This window comes from Nelumbo nucifera, chromosome 7 (genome assembly GCF_055504915.1).
Source record: "Nelumbo nucifera cultivar China Antique chromosome 7, China Antique-T2T, whole genome shotgun sequence".
NCBI classification, from domain to species: Eukaryota; Viridiplantae; Streptophyta; class Magnoliopsida; order Proteales; family Nelumbonaceae; genus Nelumbo; species Nelumbo nucifera.
Genome location: NC_142655.1, coordinates 2,346,513 through 2,372,963, shown reverse-complemented (window position 1 = coordinate 2,372,963; position 26,451 = coordinate 2,346,513). Strand labels below are relative to the sequence as shown.

At 40.1% G+C, this 26,451-nt stretch overlaps 1 protein-coding gene across 5 annotated transcripts; it reads right to left on the bottom strand.

Moving 5' to 3' along the window:
- Positions 1–2,829: 2,829 nt before the first annotated feature.
- Positions 2,830–25,093, bottom strand: LOC104597604 (retrovirus-related Pol polyprotein from transposon RE1). Of its 5 annotated transcripts, none has more exons than XM_010259239.3 (7): positions 24,725–25,078; positions 24,586–24,636; positions 24,025–24,076; positions 23,893–23,951; positions 23,707–23,752; positions 12,093–12,255; positions 2,830–3,053 (listed from the first exon to the last, which is right to left on the bottom strand). In XM_010259239.3, the coding sequence occupies exons 1-6, from the start codon at positions 24,848–24,850 to the stop codon at positions 12,122–12,124; spliced, it is 468 nt and encodes a 155-aa protein (XP_010257541.1). In that variant the 5' UTR covers positions 24,851–25,078; the 3' UTR covers positions 2,830–3,053; positions 12,093–12,121. The 5 variants fall into 5 exon arrangements, with proteins under 5 accessions (XP_010257541.1, XP_088748547.1, XP_088748548.1 ...); XM_088892422.1 differs by lacking the exon at positions 2,830–3,053 and adding an exon at positions 8,240–8,540 and having other exon boundaries at positions 24,725–25,079; XM_010259240.3 differs by lacking the exon at positions 2,830–3,053 and having other exon boundaries at positions 11,955–12,255; positions 24,725–24,862; positions 24,940–25,093.
- Positions 25,094–26,451: the final 1,358 nt, after the last annotated feature.

Sequence of the window (26,451 nt, the reverse complement as noted above, 5' to 3'; positions counted from 1 at the left end):
TGGTTTACCCTTGCTAGAAACCATATTTATTAAGATAAAGATAATTTCTGTGTTCATGAATCATATAGCTAGATTAAAGATAAGACCCACCTGATACCCTCAACCTTTTGCAGTAATATGAGAAAAAATAGAATTTATTTGGGCGAATCAATCTTTAGTTCATAGAAAGACATGGAGAATCGGACAGTTTATCATGTGGTGAAGATTCTAATTAAGCTCCTTTGTCCCCCATCCCCTCCCTGGCTCCCTCCTTTTCTTCTTCATCTTCAAATTATAAATGTATTAAAATTATGTGTTGTCATTTGTGCCACGTCATGGCACAGTAGGTTCACAAATAGTAAACCAAGTGAATGGATGTGAAAAATTGAGGCCAACAGCATCATTTCTGATCATGAATGAAGAGAGGGGGGGCCGGAGGGGTTCAAAAAAAATCAGGTACGAATGACTCCCAAACAAATGTACGAATGTGGATCCAGCTCCATCATCCTTAATGAAGTGGGGCAGTGCCATCTCAACATCGTACACATGCTTCACTTGTGCATTAATTTCCACTGTTAACTTTGTGGGACATCCCGTACATTGCCCCAAGCCGTGCAATGATCACAAATGCCCCAAATCAATATGATTCGATTAAACCGGCCTCACCCAGAATGGATATGGACGATTTTCTTTTCTCGTTCTCTTTTTATTTCCAATTTTTCCCTCATTGATTAGTAAGATCCAGCAATCAACGGTGCCTTAACACTTAAGATTCCCTTGAGCAATTGAGCTCCACAAACTCACAATTGCCCTCCCAACAGTCCTTCGACGTCCAATCTAATGAGGATTTTTTGGTAAGAATCAAATAAGGATTTTGAAGTGGCAGCAATAGCAAGAAGGACTTTGTTTAGGGGAGAGAGAGGAGAGTTAGGATAAGGTGAGTTGAATGTAATTGGTTGATAAAGAAAATTAGATGAAATTTAAAAGGCATTTTTTTTTTTTTATTTCACATGTCATTTAATGTCGTTAGCGATTTTGGACTAAACTACAAGTTTCAAGTTCAAGTACAGTTACATTTTGAAATTCGGGCACTAAAGTGAGAATAGCCCAAAGTACCAGATATTAATCTGCAATTTACCCTATAATTTATCATCCTAAAGTTATGAAGTTTAAAATATATATGCATTTCTATGATCACTGATACAAATACGATACGTCCAATATCCTTATAATCCAGTACTCTTGTGAGGCTGACATATCCCAAGGTCCCAACCTTTTTATGAGAGATCCAAGGAAAGAGAAACATCGACTACTACCACTGGAGGTGCATAGTGCAAAGCCAATGAAATTAACAATTAAAGGCTGGACTTCAGTTGTACTGGGCAGTGCCCACCACAGAATGGAGAAAGATATTATGTCTTTGTGGTATCTAATCTCTCTTCTTAAGCAAATGGGATTGTGATGGCATTCACATCAACATTTACAAGTCACCATCAAAATCCAGCGAAGGTTAGATGATGTTAACAGTTGTTTTGGATTTTTCCCCGGTATTATAATGCAGCTTTGTCCCCCTCCAATTAGTGGATTAGTGAAGTTGGAGGAGAAATGATGCACATAGGGCCACTACAACACCGAGAGCCTACTCTGCTATGGGTTTGAACCAAAGTTCAAAGTATTGATACGTATCAGCCCATACCGGAGCCTTCCCGATACACCTCTACAGGGGAAATTTCGGGTCAGCAAGTGGTTCAAGGGGTAGACCAGCCTTAAACCGGATCCTTTGAACCTTGGTTTGAACCAGTGTTTTACAAAACAAACCAGAGATCGACCAGTTGGCCTAATTTTCTATCCAGGTGATGATTCTCACTGGTTCGACCATTTGAGTTAAATGGGTCAACCCGTTAAATAGATAATAGTGTATATATGGCCCTCAGAGTGGATATTAACAGGTCTAATAAAGAGAACTGGAAATTGGTAAATGAGCATCCTAATGCTTGGACGCAAACAAGGTGGGTAATGGGTAGTGGAACAACTTGGGCAGGCTCGGGTTGGGATTTTGTTAAAATTTGATGGACCCGGCTTTGAAGCCCGGGCCCAGTGCAAGCATCTGATTTGTACTGGTGGAGACAAAGACAAATTCACCCAATATAAGATTGATCCCCTAATAATAAAGAAAACTAGAAATTGGTAAATGAGCATCCTAATGCTCGGTTTAAACAGGTGGGGCTGAGTGGATAGGGGGTGTATGTAACTTGGGCGGGCTCGGGTTGGAGTTTTGTTAGAATTTGAATGAGCCCAGCTCCGGAGCTTGGGCCTCATGCAATATAAATTCTTCAACACTGGTGGGGCCAAGGCCCAAGAACAAACTCACCCGACGTAGGAGTTAACCCATGAAACTAATTTGCTGCATCTTAACCCACCGCCAAAGTTGTATTAGGTGTGCTTTATAGTGTCTTACATTCAGATAATCCTTTATAGTTTAGTCTAACTACAAGCTCAGGGAGTCACGGCTCATACGCCACCTCAACAACAACGCAAATGGTTCTCTCACAAATGCAAATGGTCATAAGGCTTACTGTGATAGGGCTAATCTGGATTCGGTTTATACCAATCGAAGATGTCTTTATTTCTTGAAGGCCAAACCATGCAATTAATATGCTTTGTGAGTGTATAGACTACAAATGGAACAGAAAGAATACCTAGAAGATTAAAAAATAATCAAAAATCCAGGCCCTGTTATACCTGTAATATTTCTATTTGATATTTTTAGTTTTTTACTTTGAAAATTGTTTGGACGAAAATTTTTCAAAAACATACTTTTTGAAAAATCATTCTATAAGATTTGGCAAATTAAAGCAAGTATCAAATACTTTATTTTTTATTGGCACAGCAATGGAGTGATAAAAAATAAATAAAATGAATAGAAAAATAATAAAATTTGTTGTGTTAAAAATAAAGATTACAACGAGAGATTAAATCTAAAAGAGAGATGAAGAGAAATTCTCTTCCCCGAAACAACTCTCTCCCAAGCAGCGATGTTTCTCTTAGAGACACTCGTCAAATACTTTCAGCATCTGATCAATCACCGAAAAAGCCATGAAACCAAATCCAAGATATAAATTATGTAAAATTCCAAAAAAAGAAAGAAAACATATAGATAATGTAAAATCCTAAAACCCAATGAACATTCTGTGGAGAGCCTTGAAGTCTCTCACATCCCTAAAAGCATCTCACAAAAGTCAATATCACATATTTATCGACTAATTTCACAAGAAAAAAACCTAAAAACACCTAAAATTGATAATTAATGACAATTCACATGTATTTCTCTCCTTTTATCTCCCCCCCCCCGGGCCTTTTTTCTGTTTTTTTCTTAATATCCAAGAAAAGCCACGAAAACATGACTAGAAAAAGAGTTATCTTTGACTTAAAAAAAAACACTGTATGTGCATTCGGTGTGTGTGGAGTGTGGACTTCAAGCCACCACCCAATAATTTTCACCTCAATTTGAATTCCACTAAACCATAAAAAATGCTATGCCATCATCTTCTCCACTACCCCAATAGGGTGCATGAATCAGCTGTCTCATTGATCGAGTCTTAAATGATCTTCTAAAGAAATCTTTATATTGTTTCTTGAGTTCTCAACTACATAAATGCTTTTTGTAGACCATTGCTCCTCTCTAGATCAAACTTATTGTTTTTTACCAAACTTCTACATCTCAAATTTTATGGTAAAAAACTTTATTAGCCATTGCACTTGGGCATCATGCTTTGATTCCAGTTGTGCGTAAGCATCATCATTGGCTTGATGGTTCATAAGAAAAATAAAGAAAAAGAAAAAAGACAAAAAAAAGCAAGGATTTTATGTTGATTTTAAAGATGCCTTATACCTATGTTCATAGGAGAAAATGATATATCAAGCCCGAAAACCACTAACAAGGAAGATCTGCGGAGAACAGAGAAGTCTCATCAGCCTCACAAAAATCTGAAAAAATAGAATTATGCCCACTTGCCTTACACAATGGGGGACTAAAAAAAGAAACAGAAAATGACTACTAATGAAAGCTCATATTACTCTCTCTCTCTCTCTCACACACCCCCCCTCCCCCCCCCCCCCCCAAGAATAGGCACAAAAAGATGGACACTAACAGACATCTATAGGAGGACGGTTTACTCTACATGTGCTTAGCGTGGACCTCAACCCCAAGCCATGATTGGACTTGTTAAAATTATTTGATCTGTTCTATGGTCATATTGCTGACCCTATTGGAATCTAAGGCTCAGTTTGAAAAGCGTACAAGTACAGATATGTACAATACAAATATATACAGAATTCAAGGTATATAATGTTGGTAGATAAAAATATACAGGGAATAATGTGTACTCCTTCAAAAACTATACTGGGAATAATGTTGGTAGATAAAAATATATAGGAGATTGGCATATAACTACCATCGAAGTATCAACTCCTACCAGGATAATAATAAGGTGGAGACTTATTGAACATTTGGTGGCATCAAGGACCCTCGTAACAAGGTATGGAGGCATGCCAGAAGCCTGCTTGATAAGAGTCATAAGTCAGACCTGGTCACTCATAATTGTTGCGGTCACCTTTATTTGTAGATTCAACCATCCATGTTCTGTGTGAAGTACCACCCCCTGCTCTTGATTTTTGGGAGCTATGGAAAGGTGCACTAGAAGAAAGGAGGATTCATGGATGGAAGCTTGGATTAAAGAACTACCGCATCCATCCAAAAGTTTTCATAAACATGTTTGAAACTGGCAATGTGACGCAGAAATTGGGGAGAATTGGGTTCAAAGGTAAGAATGGTTATTATATGAGCAGCCCCAAGATGAGGTAGGATTAAACTTTCAACTCAATGCGGGTGGAGGCACGGAGCATGGAGAGGAAATCAAGGTGAAAGTGGAGGTTGCAGAGTAAGCTATGACCGTGCAGATATAGAAAATTTTGCACATGCTCACTACTTACGCGAGATAAGGCCGGGCATTAATTGATGGCCTTGCTGCAGGACTTTGAGGTTGAACAAGGTATTGATTGACGGTGGCTTCCTCATGTTAATTCAATGCGTGGAAAATAAGATCTGGTGTCCATGAATAGGACAACCAATTACAAGAGGTGAGGAATAATTTCGAAATGGAAATGAAACAATATTCTTAGATAAGGGAATGAAATAGCTGTGTAGGTGTTCAAGACTGCTATCAGTCTTGATCACTAAGAAACTTCAGGTTCGAAGAGAAGAGAAAGTGAAGAAGAAAGAGGAGAAAGAGTGGTGAGAGAGCAGTAGAACACAGGCCTTGAGGAGAAGAACAGAATCTCAATATTCTGCCGCCGCCACTTCAATTTAATATTTATATGTTATGCTAGTTACATTAAAGGACACATCTGCCCTTGGTGTTTACATCATAACACAACAATATAAAACTGAAAAGTCAATAACAACTAGAATAACAGAATAATAGATTGACCATCAGCTATGACTAGATACATTCTACCCTACGGACAGAGTGGGACCACAGCTGCGGGGCCCACATCAGTGTTCTCTACACACCCCCTCAAATTGGGAGTAAATGTTCATCATTCCCAACTTGGATAGATCCGCTTCTAGCTTCTTTCTTGATACGGCTTTAGTGAGGATGTCTGCTAGTTGCATACTGGATGTGATGTAAGAGAGGCATACTTCTTGAGATGAGACCCTCTTTCGTACAAAATAGCGGTCAACTTCAATGTGTTTGGTTCTGTCATGCTGCACTGGATTATGTGCTATATTAATGGCTGCTTGATTATCACAATACAGCATCAGGGGCTTCTCATACTGAGATCTTAGCCATAGGATTTCAGCCACTCCGTTGGCCATGGACCTGTATTCTGCTTCAGCACTAGACCGGGAGACAATACTTTGTTTCTTACTTCTCCAAGAGACAAGGTTTCCTCCCACAAGGGCACGATATCCTGAGGTAGACCTTCTGTCATCAACACTCCCAGCCCAATCAGCATCCGTATAGACCTCCACCTTCATGTGGTTGTTGTTCTTGAACAGTATACCCCTACCCGGGCATCTCTTCAAGTAGGCTAAGATTCTTTCTGCCGCAAGAAGATGTGTGGTTCTAGGAGAATGCATGTACTGGCTGACAACACTAACGGTATAAGTAATATCTGGCCGAGTGAGGTAGAGATATAGGAGCTTTCCTACCAATCGCTGGAACATAACTTTGTCTTCAATAAGCTCCCCACTAATCCTGTGGTTCTGCTCAATTGGTGTATCTGCAGGCTTGACACCTAACTTTCCAGTTTCTGACAACAGGTCTAGGACATATTTCCTCTGAGAGATAAAGATCCCTTGTTTGGATCTAGCAACCTCAATACCCAAAAAATACCGGAGTACACCAAGGTCTTTCACCTCAAATTCTTGATGAAGGAGCTGTTTAAGGGACTCAACCTCATGGCTATCATTCCCTGTGACCACAATATCATCAACATATACTGCCAGTAGTGTCAAGGAGGACTCCACCCTCTTGATGAATAGAGTATGATCTGACTGGGCCTGTACATAACCAAACTTCACAAGGGCTACTCTGAATCTATCGAACCAAGCCCTAGGTGACTGTTTCAAACCATACAAAGCCTTGTTGAGCTGGCAGACCTTCTTACTTGTTTCTGCATCATAGAATCTAGGAGGCAAACGCATGAAACTTCTTCCTGCAGATCTCCATTCAGAAAAGCATTTTTCACGTCCATTTGGTATAAAGGCTAAGTGTGACTTGCTGCAAGGGATAATAGGACTCGAATAGTGGTCATCTTGGCTACCGGGGCAAAGGTCTCCAAGTAATCTGTGCCATAAGTCTGTGTAAACCCTCTTGCAACTAACCGAGCTTTATACCTCTCAATGGATCCATCTGCATTATGCTTCACCGTAAATACCCATCTGCATCCAATTGGTTTCTTTCCTTTGGGCAGATCAACTACCTCCCAAGTGTTGTTTTTCAACAGGGCATCCATCTCAACTTGCATTGCATCTTTCCATTCCGGGACGGATAGGGCTTCTTGCATTGTTCTTGGAAAAGGGACATTGGAAATGGAACTAAGGTAGGACCTGTAGGTAGGAGATGGGCGATCATAGGATAAAAAATGGGAAATACAGTGGACTGTAGATGTGGTACAATGTCGTTTCCCTTTACGGACTACAATCGAAAGGTCAAGATCATCTGTAGGAGGTGAAATGGCAACAATAGAGGAAGTCTCTGTGGGCCCTGGGACTGTAGTACCTGGACCTGGAGCTGCAGATGAGATTGGAGCTGGCCTGGACTGCTAATGATCAGGATCAACCTACTAGCACCGCCTGTGATAGACCCTCAACTCCTGATCCCTCTGACCACCCTCACCATTGCAGCTCTCCCTCAACTCCTGATCCCTCTGACCACCCTCACCGTTGCAGCTCTCATCACCCAATGTAATAGGTAAAGGAACTGCCCCACTCTCACTATTCTCCCCCTGAAGATAAGGACTCAAACCCCCACTCTCACTGCTCTCCCCCTGAGGGGAAACCCAAGGATAATAGGGTGTCCCCTCAAAGAAAGTGATATCCATGGAGACAAACTTCCTCCCTGAGACAGGATCATAGCAGCAATAACCCTTTTGAGTTTGTGCATAACCAAGGAAGATGCATTTGGAGGCTTTGGGTTCGAACTTGGAGTGATGGGGTCCGAGAAGCTGAACAAAGCAGGTACAACCGAATGTCTTAAGGGGAATAGAAAACAAGTCCTCACGTGGGTGTAGAAGGGAAAAAGGAGATCTCATATCAAGGACCCTAGAAGGAACCCGATTAATAAGATATACCGCTGTGAGGATAGCATCACCCCAGAAGCGGATAGGAACATTGGAAGTAAACATGAGACTTCTAGCCACTTCCAAAATGTGCCTATTCTTCCTTTCGGCAACTCCATTCTGCTGAGGTGTATGAGGGCAAGAGCTCTGGTGGATAACCCCATGAAGAAAATAAGATGTCAATGATTTAGCAAAGTATTCCTTTGCGTTATCAAATCTGAGAACTTTGATCTTGGCATCAAACTGGGTTAGGATCATTTAGTGTAAGTTTTGGGTCGGGGAAGGTACCTCATCTCATGAACGCATGAGATAAACCCAAGAAAAACGGGTATGGTCATCAACAAATAACAAGAAATATTTGTACCCACCCATGGAAGGGATATGATAAGGCCCCCAAACGTCAGTATGCATAATATCAAAAAAATTATCACTCCTTTTATTACTCAATAAATAAGGTTTTCTACAATAATTAGCAAACTCACAACTTTCACACTGTAACTGAGAAACTCAATAGACTCAAATAAAGCTGGAAACTGACTCTTTAGAGACCGAAAAGACAAATGACCTAATCGGTTATGCCAAAGCATAACTGGACTCACACTCTGAGAAACAAAAGACATCTTCTCTACTGACTCTTCCTGACAGAACCTCTCCCCGAGCAGATAGATCCCATTCGTCTCACGACCAGTCCCAATCACCTTCTTCGTCTCCAAGTCCTGAAAAACACATCGGTCAGAGAAGAAGGTTACTGAACAGTTCATATGCTTGGTAATACTATTAACTGAAAGAAGGTTAGTATCAAGCTTAGGAACATGCAAGACAGATGACAGGGAGATAGTATCTGATAACTTGATGTCACCCTTCCCAAAAATAGGAACCAGGGAGCCATCAGCAATAGATACTTTATCCCTACCAGAAGACAAATGGTAAGTGGTAAACAGTGAAGGCAAGCTAGTCATGTGATCGGATGCACCTGAATCTATTACCCAACAAGGTTCAGTAGTACCTGGAGCTGAGGCATGGTAGGCTGAAGCTCGAGTACCTGAATGTGCGAAGGCAGATGTGGCAAGGGCTGATGGTGACTGTGGTGGCTGAGCTGAATTTCCAACTTCCTTTTCTAATTGTATTAGGGCAGCCCAAACTGCTGCTAAGGTCTCTAAAGATGTTCCTTTTGTGCCAGATGAGGATGTTGAATCAGTGTTCACGGCTACATGGGCAGTGCCCTTCTTGCTTCTCAACTTTGCAGGAACCAAGTGAGGATGCAGTTTCCAACATGTTTCTTTTGTATGTTTGGGCTTCTTACAATGTTCACATACCACATCCTTCTTGTCTTCCTTCCTCCTGTCCTTCTCTGAATCACCCCCTGATTTGGGTGTGACCGCTACAAAGGCTGGTGTGGGGGGCTGAGGTTGCATCATAACTTTCCTTCTGGTCTATTCACTGTGCACGAATGAGTATGCCTGAGAGAGAGTCGCAATGTCTCTAGTCAAAATCTGTTGCCGCACAATATCATACTCTGAATTTAGGCCTGCTAGAAACTCAAATACCATGTTTGTCTCAACCTGCTTTCTATATATTTGTGCATCTTTGGGACTCTCCCACTCAAGAGTCTCTAAGTGATCAATCTCACGCCATAGGAACTGCAAGGTAGAGAAATATACTGAAACCGGTCTCTCTCCTTGTTTAAGACTTTTCACTTTACATTTCAATTCATATGCTCTGGCAACATTAAGGGGTTGGGAATAAGTTTCTTTCATAACATCCCATATCTCCTTAGTTGTCTTTGCCCACAAGTAATTCCGGCTAATATGAGGCTGCATAGAATTACACAACCATGTCATAACCAAGTAGTTTTCTTGGATCCACTTGGTATATGTCGGGTCTCCCTTGGGAGGTTCTTTCACATCTCCCAAGAGGTGCCCTAATTTACCTCTTCCCCCAATAGCCATCATGGCTGATTGGGCCCATTCCAAATAGTTTGATCCATCAAACTTTACGGTTGTAATCTAACCACCCATCTCAGAAACACTACCATAACTGATGTTCCCAAGGCTGCCTTATGCCTGATTTTTAAACTCCACTTCTGTCAAGTCTCAAAACAGCACTTGGACTACCAATCACAATCAAAAACAGTATAGGCCTGATCTGTATTCACAATGTATGTGCACAAAACTGGGATAATTCTGACCTGAAACCAACTAGCCAACACAACAGTAGCTGTCCGTAGAGCTCTAACCCCTTAAGACTCTGATATGCTTGGCAGAGTTAGGGTTTTAATCAGTCCTTAAAGTGAACAATTCAGTTGCACAGTCCAATCAGTACCGTATAGATAGACTTGCAGTAGGGTTAATAAGAAACCCTAGAATCTGATCAATGCTAACAATAAACTTGAGGGCAGCTCTAGGTAGATCACAAGGTTCAGTCTAACACTAGGGCTTGCCGCAAGATCACTTTCAAACCCTAGAGCAGAGAGAAACAAAGTTGAGACAGTTCGGCCTAGGGTTTGCTGTAAAACCCTAGTGAATCGAAGAGAGAAAACCCTAGAATGGTTCGGCCTCCCCCTCCAGATAGATCCAACCTATCTTCTCTGATAGAACTTCTCTTAGAAAGTAAATAACTTACGAGGAAAAAATGTTCGCTGCCTTCTAGGGTTACCCGAACCCTAGTCTTCTCTGATCCTTCCTGACCACCAACACTCTGCAACCCTAACAAGCTTCCAATAGCTGCTAGCACTTCTGGCGATCTCCAAGAATCAGTCTGCGAACTCCTCCTTTTCAACTTCCAGTCCTAGGAGATTCTCATGTGGTCGGCTGGTATTAGGCTCACATGAGAAACCCTAACTTGGCTTTGATACCATGTAGGTGTTCAAGACTGCTATCAGTCTTGATCACTAAGAAACTTCAGGTTCGAAGAGAAGAGAAAGTGAAGAAGAAAGAGGAGAAAGAGTGGTGAGAGAGCAGTGAACACAGGCCTTGAGGAGAACAAAATCTCAATATTCTGCCGCCACCACTTCAATTTAATATTTATATGTTATGCTAGTTACATGAAAGGACACATCTGCCCTTGGTGTTTACATCATAACACATAACAATATAAAACTGAAAAGTAAATAACAACTAGAATAACAGAATAATAGATTGACCATCAGCTATGACTAGATACATTCTACCCTACGGACAGAATGGGGCCACAGCTGTGGGGCCCACATCAGTGTTCTCTACAAGCTGATATGTTGACAAATCTAGCATGCGATTCCAAATGCAAACATGCAAGAATACAACAGAATTTTCCAGCTGGGAAAGCTTACCAAATCAAGCAGCTGTTTGTTTTGACAAGTTGGGGGCTTCTAACAGAAGAGACCATAATGACAAAATATTAGCGTACTGTCATTTAGTTTTTCCATTAAAATGGACAATTGCAGTTGTCCAAGGCTATTCGATATTATCTTTGCTTTAGGAGGACGGCTGAGGCTGAGACTGGCTATTTGCTAATGGCTTAAGAAACTGAACTGAATGACTTATTTCTTCATCTTTCAGTGAATAGTTATTAAGTTGCCTGCTCCTTAGGTGGCATTTGGGTTGTCCGATGGGTCTCTGACTCGCCAAAAAAATATGTTATCATCAGTCGTAAGTTTCTTCTGTTTTTATTTTTTTTCTTTTTACTTTAGCATCCTTCACTTCAGCAGTTCAGCTTACTTATTAAATCTGTTCTATAGATGGAAAAACATACTTTTTTACTTTTCTACTGATAGTCAATTGAAATAAAAGTTAATTCTGGAACGAACCGGATGCCCCCTGAATGTCTGAATGGCAATTTCTATAATACTGGAAAAGTATGGTACCTGAAAAACTTTGATCAATCAGAAATCCTCATGAATTTGTATCAATACCAGTTGATTGATTACCAATTGGATGGTACCGGTTGATTGGTTCAGTTTTTTAGGTACTATACCTTTTTCAGTACCTCAGTTGGACTCCTATTTACAAAGTTGCAATGCCATAATTGTGCTAAAAAGTTGGTCTGTGAAAGAACACCTTGGGATGCCTATTATCAAGTCAAACTATTATGAATCATAGAATTCAGGAGATTTGGAATGTGAATTTTGAGAAGGAAACAGATAAAGAGCAAGATGATTCAAACACGCTTGTGGAATTATCACGACCAACTGGATGCCAAACATCTTAACCAACAAGCCTCATAAAGGTCAAACAAGAAATATGAGATAAAGAGATACGTTACAAAATCATAAGAGAACAGCCATTACATACATGTGCACCTGCAATGTATCATTTGATCTTTAATGTTGATCACTGGAAGAGATATGGCCCTTTTCAACATATCTGGTGAGGTGTGATATCCCATAGTGTGAAGCACTTGAGGCAGCATAGTAGGATGTCACTGAGAGCTGGGCAAACTTTGGAACTGCAAAACCTGCTCATTGAATACCGAAAACTTACACTAGTTAGAAAAAGAAATATACAGCCTAATATCTACAATTACTGCTGCTGCTGCTATTACTATCTTGTCACAATAGCTACTTAACCATTATTTTATTTTCATTTATTTATTAATAGGCAAAAGGGGCACACTCTAACTGCCAAACTCTTGTGAAGATAAAACCCATTCAACTATGCCTTAAAGAGAAGGGGAAGACACACAAGTGAGATCCGCAAGACAGGAGAGAATCTGATAATAAAACTCCCAGACTTTGATATAAGATAAACCTACCCACGCAAAGAAAAAAAAATAATGGTGCAATGGAGAAGAATAGATTGAGTCCTGCTAAAAACACTTCTAAAAGTACTTTTGTCTTCAAAAGTTGAAGAAATTACAGAACAACATATAAAGAAACTTAAAATAATGAAAAACATGGACAAACAACATTAATTGTCAAGATAGCCTGATATAAGAGGCAATGCGTTGTCCCATTTAGTATACTGAGTCTTGGCATTTCTCCTCACCCATCTCACTCGGATTGACATGTTCTTTGATAGCTATTTAAATCTCCTTGATTCATTCCTCAACTGTCATGTCACTCCTTCCTCCTGCAACCATTTTATCCCAGTTTTCGAGTCTCCCTCAATGATCCGTCTATTAATACCCAATTATTTTGCCTTTTCAACCCCATGTACTATACCCAGAAACTCTGACCTTGCCAAATCACCCTGTTACACAAGACCGGAGTATAGAACAATGATGTTTCCATCTTCACCTCTAATGGCCTCGCCATGCCTAAGGGGCCCAAATTACCCACACAACTCCCATCAAAGTTCAGATTCTTCCAGCCATCTATTGGGAGAGACCATGTCTCAACAGATTTCTGTCTTGTAAATGAAGAGGCGGAAATAACACCCTAAGCCCTGAAAAAATCTTCAACCTTAAAAGCTAACAAAAGGGAAGGAGAAGACCACCTGGAACTAAAGAAGGAAGCAAACCAATTCCAAATAAAGCTAACAAAAGGGCAGGAGATAGAAGATGAAGTGCAGTCTCACCATTCAACTTACACAAGACACCAGTTGGGGGACAAACACCAATTTGGTCTTTTTCTTTGAAGTAGATCATAGGTAATTAATACAGCCATGAAACACTTCCTTACAAAAAGCACTAATTTTAGAGGGGACAGGAGAGTACCAAATTTCCTTGACTAGGAAAGAAGGACAAGAGGAGGTGGCTACCAAAGAGTGTAAGAAGGATTTACGAAAAAACAGCCCATCAGAATTAGGGCCCCAAACCCTAGAATCTGATCCACCTTCTCCCAAGAACACTGAATTCAGCAAGCCTAACAACTTGGACACACTAGGAAGTTCAAACACTCTAAGGTTCCTGTTAAAGCCAAAGTTCCAATTCAGCCCTGGAGGATGAGAATGATGACTTAGGAATTCAGAAATAGGCCTACCCTTGAACCTGGAAAGATTAAAAAGAGAAGGGAATCTCTCACCCAAAGGGGTATCCCCAATCCACGCATCCTCCCAAAATCTGATTTTCTGACCAAAAGCCAAGTCATACCTGATATGATTTAGAAAGGTAGGAAGAAAATCATGGATGGCCTTCTAGGGAGAAGCCAAGGTAGCTCTATGGAGAGACATCCAGAATCCCATCCATTGCTTGGCATGCCATGAATGCTTGCAACAACTTTGTGCCAATAATTTCTCATTTTCGTTGGAAACCTCCACAACCATTTGCTAAGCAAAGCCTATTCAACTTAATATTATCAATTCCCAATCCCACTTCTTCCTTCAATTTCACCACCTTTCTCCATCTAAGCAAATTGTCCTTCTTTTTTCCCTCCCGGCTCCCAAAGAAAATCCCTCATGATTTTTTTTTTCTATTTTCCTCACTTTCCCTTGTGGCATCCTAAACACTGACATGTAGTACATTCAGTGTTTTAAAAGCGCAAGGCACAAAAAAGGTGTAGAGGTCAATTTGTGCCTGAGGCACAAGACGCAAGGCAAGGCACAAACCTTATTGAAGCAAGGCGCAAAAACAAAACAAAAAAATGCTAAAAAATAAAAAAAAATGTCAGAAAATTCAAAAAAATGCCAAAAAAATCAAAAAATATTAAACATAATATTAATGAAAAAATATAAACTTAAATTTTAAAATAAATGTTTTAAAAAACCTATTATCTAAAATTAAAATATGTAAACATAAGATGTAAAACATATTCAAATGAGAATTTAAAAATAAAATCAAACATATCAAACATTTTCAAGCATGTAAAACCTCTAATCTCTTTTTTCACTCAATTGCAGACTTCAAGTTGCTAATGTAATGTAAAACATATTACATTCCTGATTCTACGAGCTGCATTTGTGCCATACCCCTCGAGGAAAGTCCAAACAAGTCCATGTTAGGTGTTAAATTCTTAGTTCTCACACAAAAAATAATGGATTTATAATTTTAATTGCTTTTTAAGAAAAAAAGGGTCAAATTTTCAAAAGGCGCACGCCTGGGCTGAGGCGCAAGGTGCACCAGGCGTGCGCCTAGGACCTAGGTGAGGCACATACCCTAAAATGCGCCTTGCCTGTGCACCTAGGCGCGCCTTTTAAACCACTGAGTACATTGGAAGATTTGCAAGGGTAGACTTAATAAGAGTTATCCCCCCCCCATCGAGATGTAGTTCCTTTTCCACCCAACTAAGTGCTTCTCAATCTTTTCCCCCACTAGAGACCAAAAACTTGCGGATATGGGATTATCACCTAGGGGTAAACCTAAATATTTCATAGGCCACTCTCCTTTCTCACAACCTAGGGAATTTTCCATAAACCTAAAATCGTCCTTTTCAATGATTAGGAACATTGACCCCAAGTGACTGAAAATTCCATTGAAAGCATGATTAGGAACCATGTTTTCTCTCACTCCTTACACTTGCACTGTCGCAGTTAAGGAAAGGACGAAATCCAATGAAATCAATTGGTATTCCCTAAAACTAAAAAAAAAGGAAAATAAGAACTTGATAATAAAGATCTCAGACCAGATTTTCATTAGACAAACCTAAAGAAAAACTTCTTTCAGCAACTAAAATCTGAAAAAACTGAAGGTATCTCCAAACACTGAAAAACAAATCTGATAATAGTATGAAAATGGGTGAACCAAGGGCAGTATTGGTAAAATTACTCCAGATATAGATAATGGTGGGAAGTGGAACATATATCACAGGTTCACAGCTCAAACACACAAGATGGCACCTGCAGTAGAAGAACTTTTATTTTAGTGTTAATCAAAAAGTACAATAAAGAGTAACCAAGAGTAACCATCTTTTGTTTTAGCCGACTTCAGTTGGTCCAACTTTCAGGAAAACCCCCTTTGCTCCAAACTAGACAGATTTCTTTTCAATGAAGGGTGGGAAAACCAATGGAGAGATTTGGTGGCTAGGGCTCTACCTAGTGTAACCTCTTATCATTGCCCTATCAAGTTAAGCCCGAAAATCTTAGGATCAAGACCTCGCCCTTTTAGATTTGAAAACATATGGTTAAATCACCCTGAATTTGTGCGGAAAGTGAAAGAGTGGTGGAGCGAAGACTTAAGAAAGGTCAAGTGGCAGGGAGTCAAATTTCATAAAAAACTGAGGTTGAGGTCCAAGATAAAAGAGTGGAATAACGACCATTTTGGCAGAACAGAAAAACAAAAGGCATCATTGATAGCCAGGGTTAAGGGGCTCAGTATTAAAGAATCTCAAGGAACTTTGGATGAGCAAGGAAGAGGGATGAGAAGAAAACTCAAGGTGGATTTGGAAGAAGTTTTATTGAGAGGAGATATCTTGGAGGCAAAAGTCTAGACATAAATGGATAAAGGAGATGTGAATACTAAGTACTTTCATGCCTTAGCTAATGGAAGAAATAGAAAGAACTCTATGGCAAAGTTCAAAATCGAGGGTGCAGAGGTAACAAATCAAGAAGAAATTGTAGGGAGATTTGTGGATATTTTTTTTTAAATCCTTGTTGAGAAAGCTTTTGAATAACATATCTAGGGTGGAAGGAGTTGAGTGGCAATGTGAGGAAAATGTCAGATGGTTGGAGAGAGATTTTGTGGAAGATGAGATAAAACAGGCAGTGTTCCTAATGGATAGATAAAAGCCCCTGACCTAGATGGTTTTACCATGGTATTTTATCAGGACTATTGGGATGTGGTGAAGGGAGACTTACTTGTGGTCGTTAGGGAATTTGCAGAAATACATTTAGTGAGCCCGGGAGTCGATGCCACTTTGCTAGCCCTAATTCCGAAAAACATAGATGCGCAACACCCTAAGGATTTTATGCTGATTAGCTTGGTGACGAGTATCTACAAAATCTTGGCTAAGGTTTTGTCTTTAAGGCTTAAAGCAGTAATACCTCCTCTAATAAGCCAAGCTCAAGGGGCCTTTGTGCAAGGGAGACAAATTTCTAATCAAATACTCATAGCCAATAAATGTGTGGAGGAAATGAGGAGATCAGGCTACCAAGATTTAGAAAAGACTTCTTGATTGAGGTCCTGAGGAAATTGTGTTTTGGTGATAGGTGGTGCAATTGGATGAAGGGTTGCATTAGTTCTGTTCATTTTTCAATTCTAGTAAATGGTGTGGTTAAGGACTTCTTTCCAACCTCTAGAGAATTAAGGCAAGGCGACCCCCTTTCCTCCTTTCTCTTTACCCTGATAGTAGATGTGTTCAGTAGGCTACTCTCAAAGGTAGATAGGGAAGAGGCAATTAGAGGTTGGAGGATAGGAAGAAATAGAGTCCCAATGACCCATCTCCAATTTGCTAATGATATTATTATTTTTAGTGAGGGGGTTGACCTAAGGAAAGAGAGGAATCTTAAAGATTTAATAAGTTACTTTGAAGGGGTCTCTGAGTTGAAAATAAACCTGGACAAAAGCTGTGTGGTAGGGATTAACCTAGATGAAGGGTTTATTGAGTTTGTGGCTCAGTGCTTAAGTTGTCATTAGCTTCTTGGCCCTTGTCTTATCTTGGGCTTCCCCTAGGCTAGGGGCTAACCTGAAAGAGAGATACATATCTCTAGGAGGTAGAGTAACTTTGCTTAAAGCCACTCTAGCTAATTTGTCGGTTTATTATCTCTCTGTGTTTAGGATACCCTCTAGGGAGGAAAAGAAATTGGAGAAATTAATGAGGAACTTCCTTTGAGAGCCTAGGGAAGAGAAAAATGATCACTTAGTAAGATGGGAGATAGTTTGTAGGAGAAAAGAAGAGGGTGGGTTGGGGATAGGGAACTTGGCTATAAAGAATGTAGCTTTGTTAGGTAAGTGATTGTGGAGGTGGCCTTTGGAAAGAGAGAGGTTGTGGCATGACCACATGAGGTGATAGCTAGTATTGATGGCTGTCTGGAAAACAAATGGGATGCTAGAGTTTCTTGTTGGGCTACTTTGACCACTCCTTGGAAAGCAATTTATAGTATCCTGCCCCTTTTTCTAAACTTTGTCAGGTATGATGCTTATTTAGGGAACTCTATTTTATTTTGGGAAGATGTTTGGGTAGGTAATTCAGCTCTCAAGGACATGTTCCCTTCACTATACTCCATCTCCTTGTTTAAGCATAAGCTTGTCTCCCACTTTCTTCCCTCCCCTTTCCCCCTCTACCTTTGAATTGGAATTTTGGCTTCCGTAGGGGTTTAAGAGATGCTGAACATGATGTTGTTTTGAAACTTCTTCATGTCCTAGATAGTGTTTGTTTGGATCCTCTAAAGCCAGATATGAAGATTTGGTCTCCCACCCCAAAGGATTCTTTACTTGTGCTTCATTCTTTAAGGCCCTTTGTTCTTCCCCTGTTCAAGGTGTTTGTCCAATTAAGGAGTTTTGGACTAGACTTATTCCCCCTAAAGTTATTTTGTTCTGTTGGGAAGTGTTTCATGGGAAAATTAATACTTTAGACTATTGTAGAAGAAAAAGCCTTTCATGTGCTTATCCCCTAATTGGTATTTTCTTTGCAAAGCCAATGGTGAGGATTGCTTCCACTTACTAATTTCCTGTTCTTTTGTTGTTACTATTTGGGATTGGATTTTTGCCTTGTTTGGATGTAGGTTGAACCGACCTTTATATGTAAGTCTGCTTTTTGATTTGTTGACCTTTGTATGGCCCACTAGAAGAGGGAGGACTATGTGGAAATGTATTAGAGCTACTGTACTTTGGACAATTTGGGAAGAAAGAAATGCAAGAATCTTTCATGAAAAAGAACACAGTCTCTTACTTGTCAAGGAATGTATCCCAATAAGGGCAATTAACTAACTGAAAACCTTGGATTCTTTCTGTTGTGTTTCCTTGGATGACTTTTGGAGAAACTAGTCAGAAATGGCAAGTAGCTCCTCCAGGAAGATCATTGTAGATTGGACCCCACCACCTGAAGATTGGGTTAAACTGAATTTTAATGGCAGTAGTCAAGGAAATCTTGGCCCCTTAGGCACAGGAGGGGTATTGAGAGATTAAGGACATCAACATCTTAGCCTTATACTCTGGTCCAATGGGAATAGGAGACTCAGTCAAGGCTGAACTATTGGCAGCTCTACAAGGTATTCAGATAGCAAATCAAATAAGAGTGGAGCTTCTCCTAATTGAAGGAGATTCTAAGGTGGTTGTGGGCTGGTTAACGAACCCAAGCTCAGTAATTTGGTGCTACAAGGATTTCCTAAAGGAAAGTTGGTTAACAAGCAACATGCATGTTAGTTCACGTTGGGTAAGAAGGTCAGAAAATGCTATGGCTGTTAGTCTCGCTAAACAAGGGGTCTTGAGGGAACATCTGTACTGGGCAACCTTGTAATGATTTGATTATAGTGTATTGTGGTTTTTTACACTTTCTTTTACTTTCAAGAGAGGTCACACCTTGTTTCTCTCTTTGGGGTGTTGTAACTTTGATTGCATATTGATAATGCAGTAACTTTTCTCAGTAGATGAGTTACAGATTTTTCAGTAGATGAGTTGCTAAGAAAGTGGAAGGAAATTGCAGAATCAGTCTCAGCTAAGAAGGTCTCAAGTTCTTGTTGGAACCCTCCACCTCACAAGTTTACTAAACTGAATTTTGATGGCAGCAGTATGGGCAACCCAGGGCCCTCCGGAATAGGGGGAGTTATAAGAGATGCAAAAGGGAATCTGTTAGCCATGTTTTCTGGTCCAATTGGGGTGGGAGACTCCTTGAGGGCTGAGATGCTAGCAGCTCTAGAAGGGGTACAAAGGGCTAAAGACATGAACATCAACAAATTGATCGTAGAAGGATATTCTGAAATTGTGGTGAACTGACTAAAAGAGGACAACCTTAGGCTTTGGAATTACAACAATGAAAAGAGGAAATTTAAGTGGCTAACTAAGAACCTTGAAGTTCAATGTACTTGTAAAGAGAAGTGCAAATTCATTGGCAGATGGTCTAGCTAAGCAAGGGGTGAACAGAAACTCTATTTTTTGGGCTCAGTTGTAATTGCTCTTATATTTTGGGTGTATCTTGGCTGTATCTGAGAGTTAAGAGTTTTTAGCTCCCTTGCTCTGTAATTTTCTCAATTAATTCATAAAATGCTCTGTTATTGATAAAAAAGTAACTTTTCAATTATCAAAAAAAAAAACATTAAAGAGTAGAAAAGTAATAAAAGGAAAAGGAGGGGCTTAGAAAGGGAAGTCCCAAAAAATAGAAAAGAAAAAGAAAGAAATATCAAAGGGTGAAATCTCGACAAGTCAAAAGATAAAAGACCCCTATGCCAAAGAAGAACCCCAATACAAAGAACCTATCCTCAAACCCACTCTACCAAGATGTTGATGTCCTTATCTCTCAATACCCCTGGACAAGTAGGAAATAACTTTAGGGAGGCTATGAGGCAGACGAGGCTTTCAACTGTTGCAGTCAAGATTTGTCGGTTACTGAAGTGATAGTTCTACCTTCGTTGTTTTATTCTGTGAAATTCTCTCCAAATGGATAATAAGTTGTTCAAATTTTCATGTGTACCATTGCTAGTTCTTTCATTTGCATGCAATCTTTGAAATGGCTGTAGGTGCAGCCAATAAACATGTGAAGAACGGGAAAAAATGGCTGTTAGGGATGTGCAAGTGAGTTCAAACGAGAGTGTGTTGGGGAGACTAAGATTGCTCAATGAGTTTGGTGGGTCGATTTGTTAACTCGGACCCAGACGAGGAACCTGTGAAGGAATGAGCAATTGCTGCTTGGAGGCCAAAGAGTTTCTTTTAAGTGAGGAAACTGAACGCGGGTTTCTTCTTGTTCATCTTCAAAGATGAGGAAGCAGATGACATATTAAACTGAGAACATAAACAACTTTCATCTCCTGACCTGAGGATTGGAAGATGGAATCCACCGGTAGGCACTCTCAGAGATTTAGGACCAACAAGCTTGGTTTGGATTAACATCTTCGGTATTCCTCTTCATGTATGGTGTTTTCAAACTTTTGAAGCAGTGGGAGAAGCCTGTGGAGGACTCAGATTCGTTGATCCAAAGACAATTCCTGAAGGAATCTTGTCTGTGCTCGTATCTTGGTTGAAGTGGATGAGATCCATTTAGTGCCTTCTTCTTTGCTCTGCGGTCTGTGGGAGAGATTTATGATCTGAGGCTTGTGGTTGAAGGTTCTTATCCAAGGAGATGGATGGAGAACATTGGTTCATGGGGGAAGATGAACGATGAAAACCTGCAGTCACTTGGTGTTGCAGATTGGAAGCCCAACAGTCAGACCGACTTGGAGGTAGCGATGGTTGAAGACAAGGGAAGTTTGGGAATTTCAGGAATTGTTTCCCCCAAGGAGGCCAGTGATATGGGTCTCAACAAGTGTGGTGGTAGTTGGGAATCGAAGAGGTTTGGGGGTCCCAACCATGTGATGTTCTGTTTCTTGCCTTGGGAACACTCTCCTTGGAAAGCTTCAGGGATGAGGTGCAATTGGGTCAGGTGGGGCACATGGATGGTTAAAAGGGTAAAGAGGTGGGTCTGGGAAGAGAAGGTGGATTGTGGCTTGAGTGGGTTTCAGCATTTTATGCATCGAATAACTAGGAAGGGAGGCTGAAACCAGTTGTCTAAGACTCTAAGTTACCAGTCAATAAAAGAAGAATTGTTTTTAAAAAGAAGAGAGCGTTGAAAATTAAACAAAAAAAGGAGTGGGTCAAGGAGAGCTCGAGAGACAACGAAGAGGGCACGTAGACCCCTGAAGACGATGGGGAGAAGCTCATCAGTTCCAGTGATGATCATCATAATGGTAAGTCTGGTTTGTCTTCAAGGATGCAGGATCAGGGCGACAATACTTGGCCATCTCAAGATTCCAACCTTTCCTTGGTGGAACCACGTACAAGAGTTTCAGAAGAGGATGTAGAAGGGGTGGAGGTGGGGGGGGGGGTATAAGAGAAACATCTGATCAATTTTATGAAGAAAAAAGTTTCTGTTGCTATCCAAGAGGATGGCCCTATCGGAGATGTAGATGACAAGTCCATCTGTGAAGACAAGTTTTCAACTGAGATTCTTGCTTGTTTTGGGGAGACTGTAGTGGGTAAGCTGGGCGTCGATCTGGGTCGTAGAAGGAAGAGATAGAAAAGATGTGAAGCTAATGAGGTTGGATTGGGTCCTAAGAAGTCTCAGACTTCTAGCAAGATGCACACTATCCATGTAACTAAAGTTTTCTCTAGGTTGAAGCTTGGATTAGTTGGATCTGGTCCCACACAAAAATTCAAGAAGGTCTACAAGAGAAAGGGTGGCAAGACGAAGGCGTCAGAGTCAGGTGATACTGGTGTGGGAGAACATTATCGTGGGGAGAGTTTGAAGAAAATTATCGTGGGGGAAGAAGAAGAGGTTTGGAAAGAAGCGGATGATGGGAGATCAGATGTGCACGAGGAGGAGGATTAATGGAGGCTGTCACCTGTCTTTTCTCCCATTTTTGTTGTTTTGTCTTTGTTGTGGGGCTAGGTTGATGGGGGTGGAAGATGTTTGGTTATGAGGGAAGTTGTTTTTTGTGTTTTTATTTTAGGTTGTTCTGTTTTGAGTTTTGTGTAGGGTAGTTGCCTAGTGTCTTGTTGGTGACTGCTTGCCACCTCTCTTATGTATGTTTTTTCCTTTTTAATAAATTTTCTTTTATTTCTTTAATCATAAAAAAAGAAATGTTGTAGAAGGTGGGGAAGGTGGTCAAAATTGCTTTCCAAGGGCTCTTCAAAGTAATACTTCTAGCAAGGCATGTATCCCACCCATTTGGGTGTATCCCGTGTATGCTCTTAATTACTGAATTCCACGGTGTCTCCTCTTTGGGGAACCTCCACAACCATTTTACCCAATAAAGCCAAAATTTTTTCCTTTGCCCTCCCAATTCCTAAATCACTCTCCTCTTTAGCTTTAAACATCCCCCCCCATGAGATGGTCCTTTTTATCATTATCTAGGTCCTAGAAAAAGCCACTAATTATCTTTTCTATTCTTTGCACAATTTCACTGGGGCTTTAAACATTGATGAGTAATAGATTGGGATGTTGGACATGGTGGATTTAATTAAAGTCAGTCTTCCACCTTAGGAAAGGTAGTTCTTTTTCCAATTGTCCATCTTTTCAGTAAATCTTTCAACCACCACCTCCCAAGAAGATACATATTGAGGGTTGTCTGCCCCCAGGAGGTAGCCCTAAGTATTTGATCAGCAACCATCTAATTCCACACCCTAAGGTTGCTGCACATTCCTCCAACTCTCTGTCCTTGATCTGAATACCCACCAAGCTACATTTCGCCAGATTGATTCTCAAATCTGTGATTCTTTCCACAATCTCTAATATCCTCATTAGATTTCTCACATCTTGAATCGCCCTAAGTTCCCCAAAAATTTGTATCATCAGCAAATTGTAAATGTGTAATTACTTCCCACAATCAAGTGAGGCCAAGAATTTTGTAACGTGGCTCCTTCAAAAGAAGGCCCACTGGATATCATATCATGATGCCAAGAATTTCACTAGCAAAAGGAATGAAATATAATTTTCCATATCCCGATCAAATGATGTGACCAAAAGAAAGTCCAAATAAGCATATCTAAACTGCCAACTTGGCATCATAGGTTGACAAAATAAGAGATATCAAGAAATAACATGGAAAGGAGATTAAGGTGCCAGATATTTGAGCTGATGAAAGGAAGTGGATATAGTTCCCACTGACCTGGGAGGCTGGGACCTAATACTGCCTTCTCTGTCCATTACCCCTCTCCCAAGTTTGCCCAGAAAAAAAGAAAGAAAGAATAAGGAGTCTGATGCAAACATAATCCAACCCATTACCCCTCTCCCAAGTTTGCCCAGAAAAAAAAAAAAAAGAAAGAATAAGGAGTCTGATACAAACATAATCCAAAACTTCGCAGGTTGAGGAAAATTTTTCCTATAACAAACTAATTTCTCAAGTGCCAATAATATAGAAACTAAAAGAAAGTTAAAATGTTGCATTAAAATTGCAAGCATGGTACCTCCAAATGCAGCACTGGCAGCTGAAAATACAAGTAGAGGAGGAAGCTGTTGCAAAGAAGAGTAGAAGACACCATTAAGTTTGTTTACATGTAGTCAATACCACATAAATAATAACAAGAGCACATTCTTAAGAGAATATATAAAGTTATAGTATTAAAATAGAAACCATGGATGAAAGAAAATACCCCAATAAGAAAAGGAAGCCACTTAGGCCCCTTCACATATTTCTGGACATATGGGATTCCTGAAATGAAAAGAACGTAATTAAACACTCTGAGAATTTATAAAGGTTTACAAAAAGAGAAAATTATTTCTACCTGTATTGAAACCATGAACTGCGCTAAGCATGGCACCGGCACCAGAACCAGCCTATTTGATAGATAGAACAACAGATAAATAAAATAGAAAAAAAATGAAGCATAAAGCATCTCGTTCTAAGTACTTGTATGTGCACATTTCTAGATAATAATAAAAATAACTCAACAGCAGATCAACCAGATAACCCTAAAAATCCACCCAACTCCTTACTTGGACTGTTCAAGCAACTCAGAATTTGTGATATTTTCCCGTCAATTGGACATTCTTGGTTGACAGGAACATGAACCGAAAAACAGTCAACCAAATTTCTACAAACTGCTATTCCATATTTTCCATTCACAACAAATGTATAATTCTCTTAACCACTGATCAGAAACACTGTCATAGCAACTATATAGTAGTAAATGATATAAACCAAAATCCCCCTCTATCAAATCTTCAGTCTATCCAGTTCCACCTAGTTGCCTGCAAACCTCTTAAACTCATCTAATCATATAAACCATCAATTTCCCTATGCCGAATATGATTGCTAATTAACAGAACAAAAAACTAGAACATACCACCGCAGTTGCATCGTGTAAGACAGCAGTTATAGTCCACTCTCCGTTTTCCTGGTTCAATACGAATAAAGAATACAGATAAATTCTCTATACAGTAATTTCATCGAACAATTGAGCTGCAGCATGGTTTGGGCTTTACCGAATTAGGATTTAAGAGAGAGAGGCAACGAGGGCAGCGCGGGGAGCCGAGGCCGGGGTTTATGGTAGGGTCGTGGTACAGGTTACCAGACCTAAGTTTCTCTTCGTACACCTCTCGTGTTCCCATCACATCAAAATTCTACGAAAAACCTAAAATTAGACCAGGGAACCATATATCTGATATCTTTGAGGGTTGTTCAATCGTTTCTCGTTTACCGTTTAAAGGTATATGTACAGATGGACCGGAGTTACCGGACACAACCTGTGGAAAATTTGGCCGTCCCTTTGTCATTTATTAGATATTTAAGATACCGTTGAGTAGGGATGTTCAGGGTCGGTTTATTGGTGTTTTTCCAACCGACCTGGCGAGGTTTACCTTGAAATGAAATCGAAACCGACCCTATATTAAATAAAATCAACCTATTCAGTTTGAATCGGTTTTGGTCAGTTTTGTGTTTTGTGAATGATTCTATTGAAATCATTTTAATTTGGATAAATTTCTTAAATTATCCTTATATTTTAATTAATTGACTAAATCTACCCTTATTATTTGAAAATTGACTAAGGCTATTCTTATTGTTTTTGACAATTGACTAATTTTATTATCGTTAAAGTTCATTAATATTCCATCAAAACTCATTCTGACGTGATATATATTCTTTTAAAACCCAATTGATTCTCAAAGGAGACGATGACTTTGTTGTGCAGGTAGTGAGAGATGGTTTCTGCACTCAAATTTGTTAGTTGTCGAGCATAGAGAGTGAGAGGAGTACAATGGAGGGGTTGATCTAGCGGTGAATTTTACTTGACGTAGAGCATTGGGTGAATAGGGGTTGTCGGGTAAACACCTTCGACAACCGACTGGGCCGTCATATCCAAGGGGTTAAACAACCCAATGCATTGAACACCGCGACCCCTTTTGAGGAACCCAACCTTCCCCGTCTTTGAGATGCCGTTGCAGGGTTCTTAACATCAGAACTCTATTTCTAAACCCCTCACCAGAAATTCAAATCCCATCCCATTTGGAAAACCAAATGCAAAACATTTCCATCGGCAACTCCATAATCCCGGACAAGACAATCATTCCACGCCAACTCCCTACCCCAAAAACTAGCGTCTACTCACAACAAAGCCTTTGGAGGTTTGTATCCTTAGCTTCATTAAGGCAATCGAGTCAGGCTCCAATACATGCATGGGAATCACAGAACTGGCAACTGTTAGGTAAATTAGTATCGACTCATCGGAGCAAGGACCTAGCCGACCATGGAAATACCTAGGGAAAAGTACACTCTTTATGAATCAGACTAAGAGCGACACCGGCGGTAGACATTTTTTATACAAATTTTTATGCCCTAATTTATGGTAAAATAGTTTAAATATTAGAATCCATCAACAATTTCTCACGATCCTTGCTGAAAAGGGCATCAGATGGAAAATGATTGATTTCCTTGAGGATGAAAAACCCTAAATCTAACAAATAATGCAGGAAAAAAGCATGTACAAAAGGGTAAAAAAAGCACCGAAAGGATTTAAGGAAAGGTAGATGCTATTTTTGCCGGTGGTCTCTAAGTACCTATTGGATTTAGGGAAAGGCAGGACTTCCCACGGTTCCATCTCCGAATGGTTGACCGCCATGATGAACAAGAAACAGAAAAGGGGGAGGGAGGAGAGTACAAGTTGAGAGAGAGGTCTTCTCATAACACTGTATTCTACCGTAACTGTTCCATC

What these genes read in the sequence shown, in the direction of transcription:
- LOC104597604 (XM_088892421.1), bottom strand. Translation starts at nt 6,688, where the DNA reads ATGCGTTTGCCTCCTAGATTCTATGATGCAGAAACAAGTAAGAAGGTC.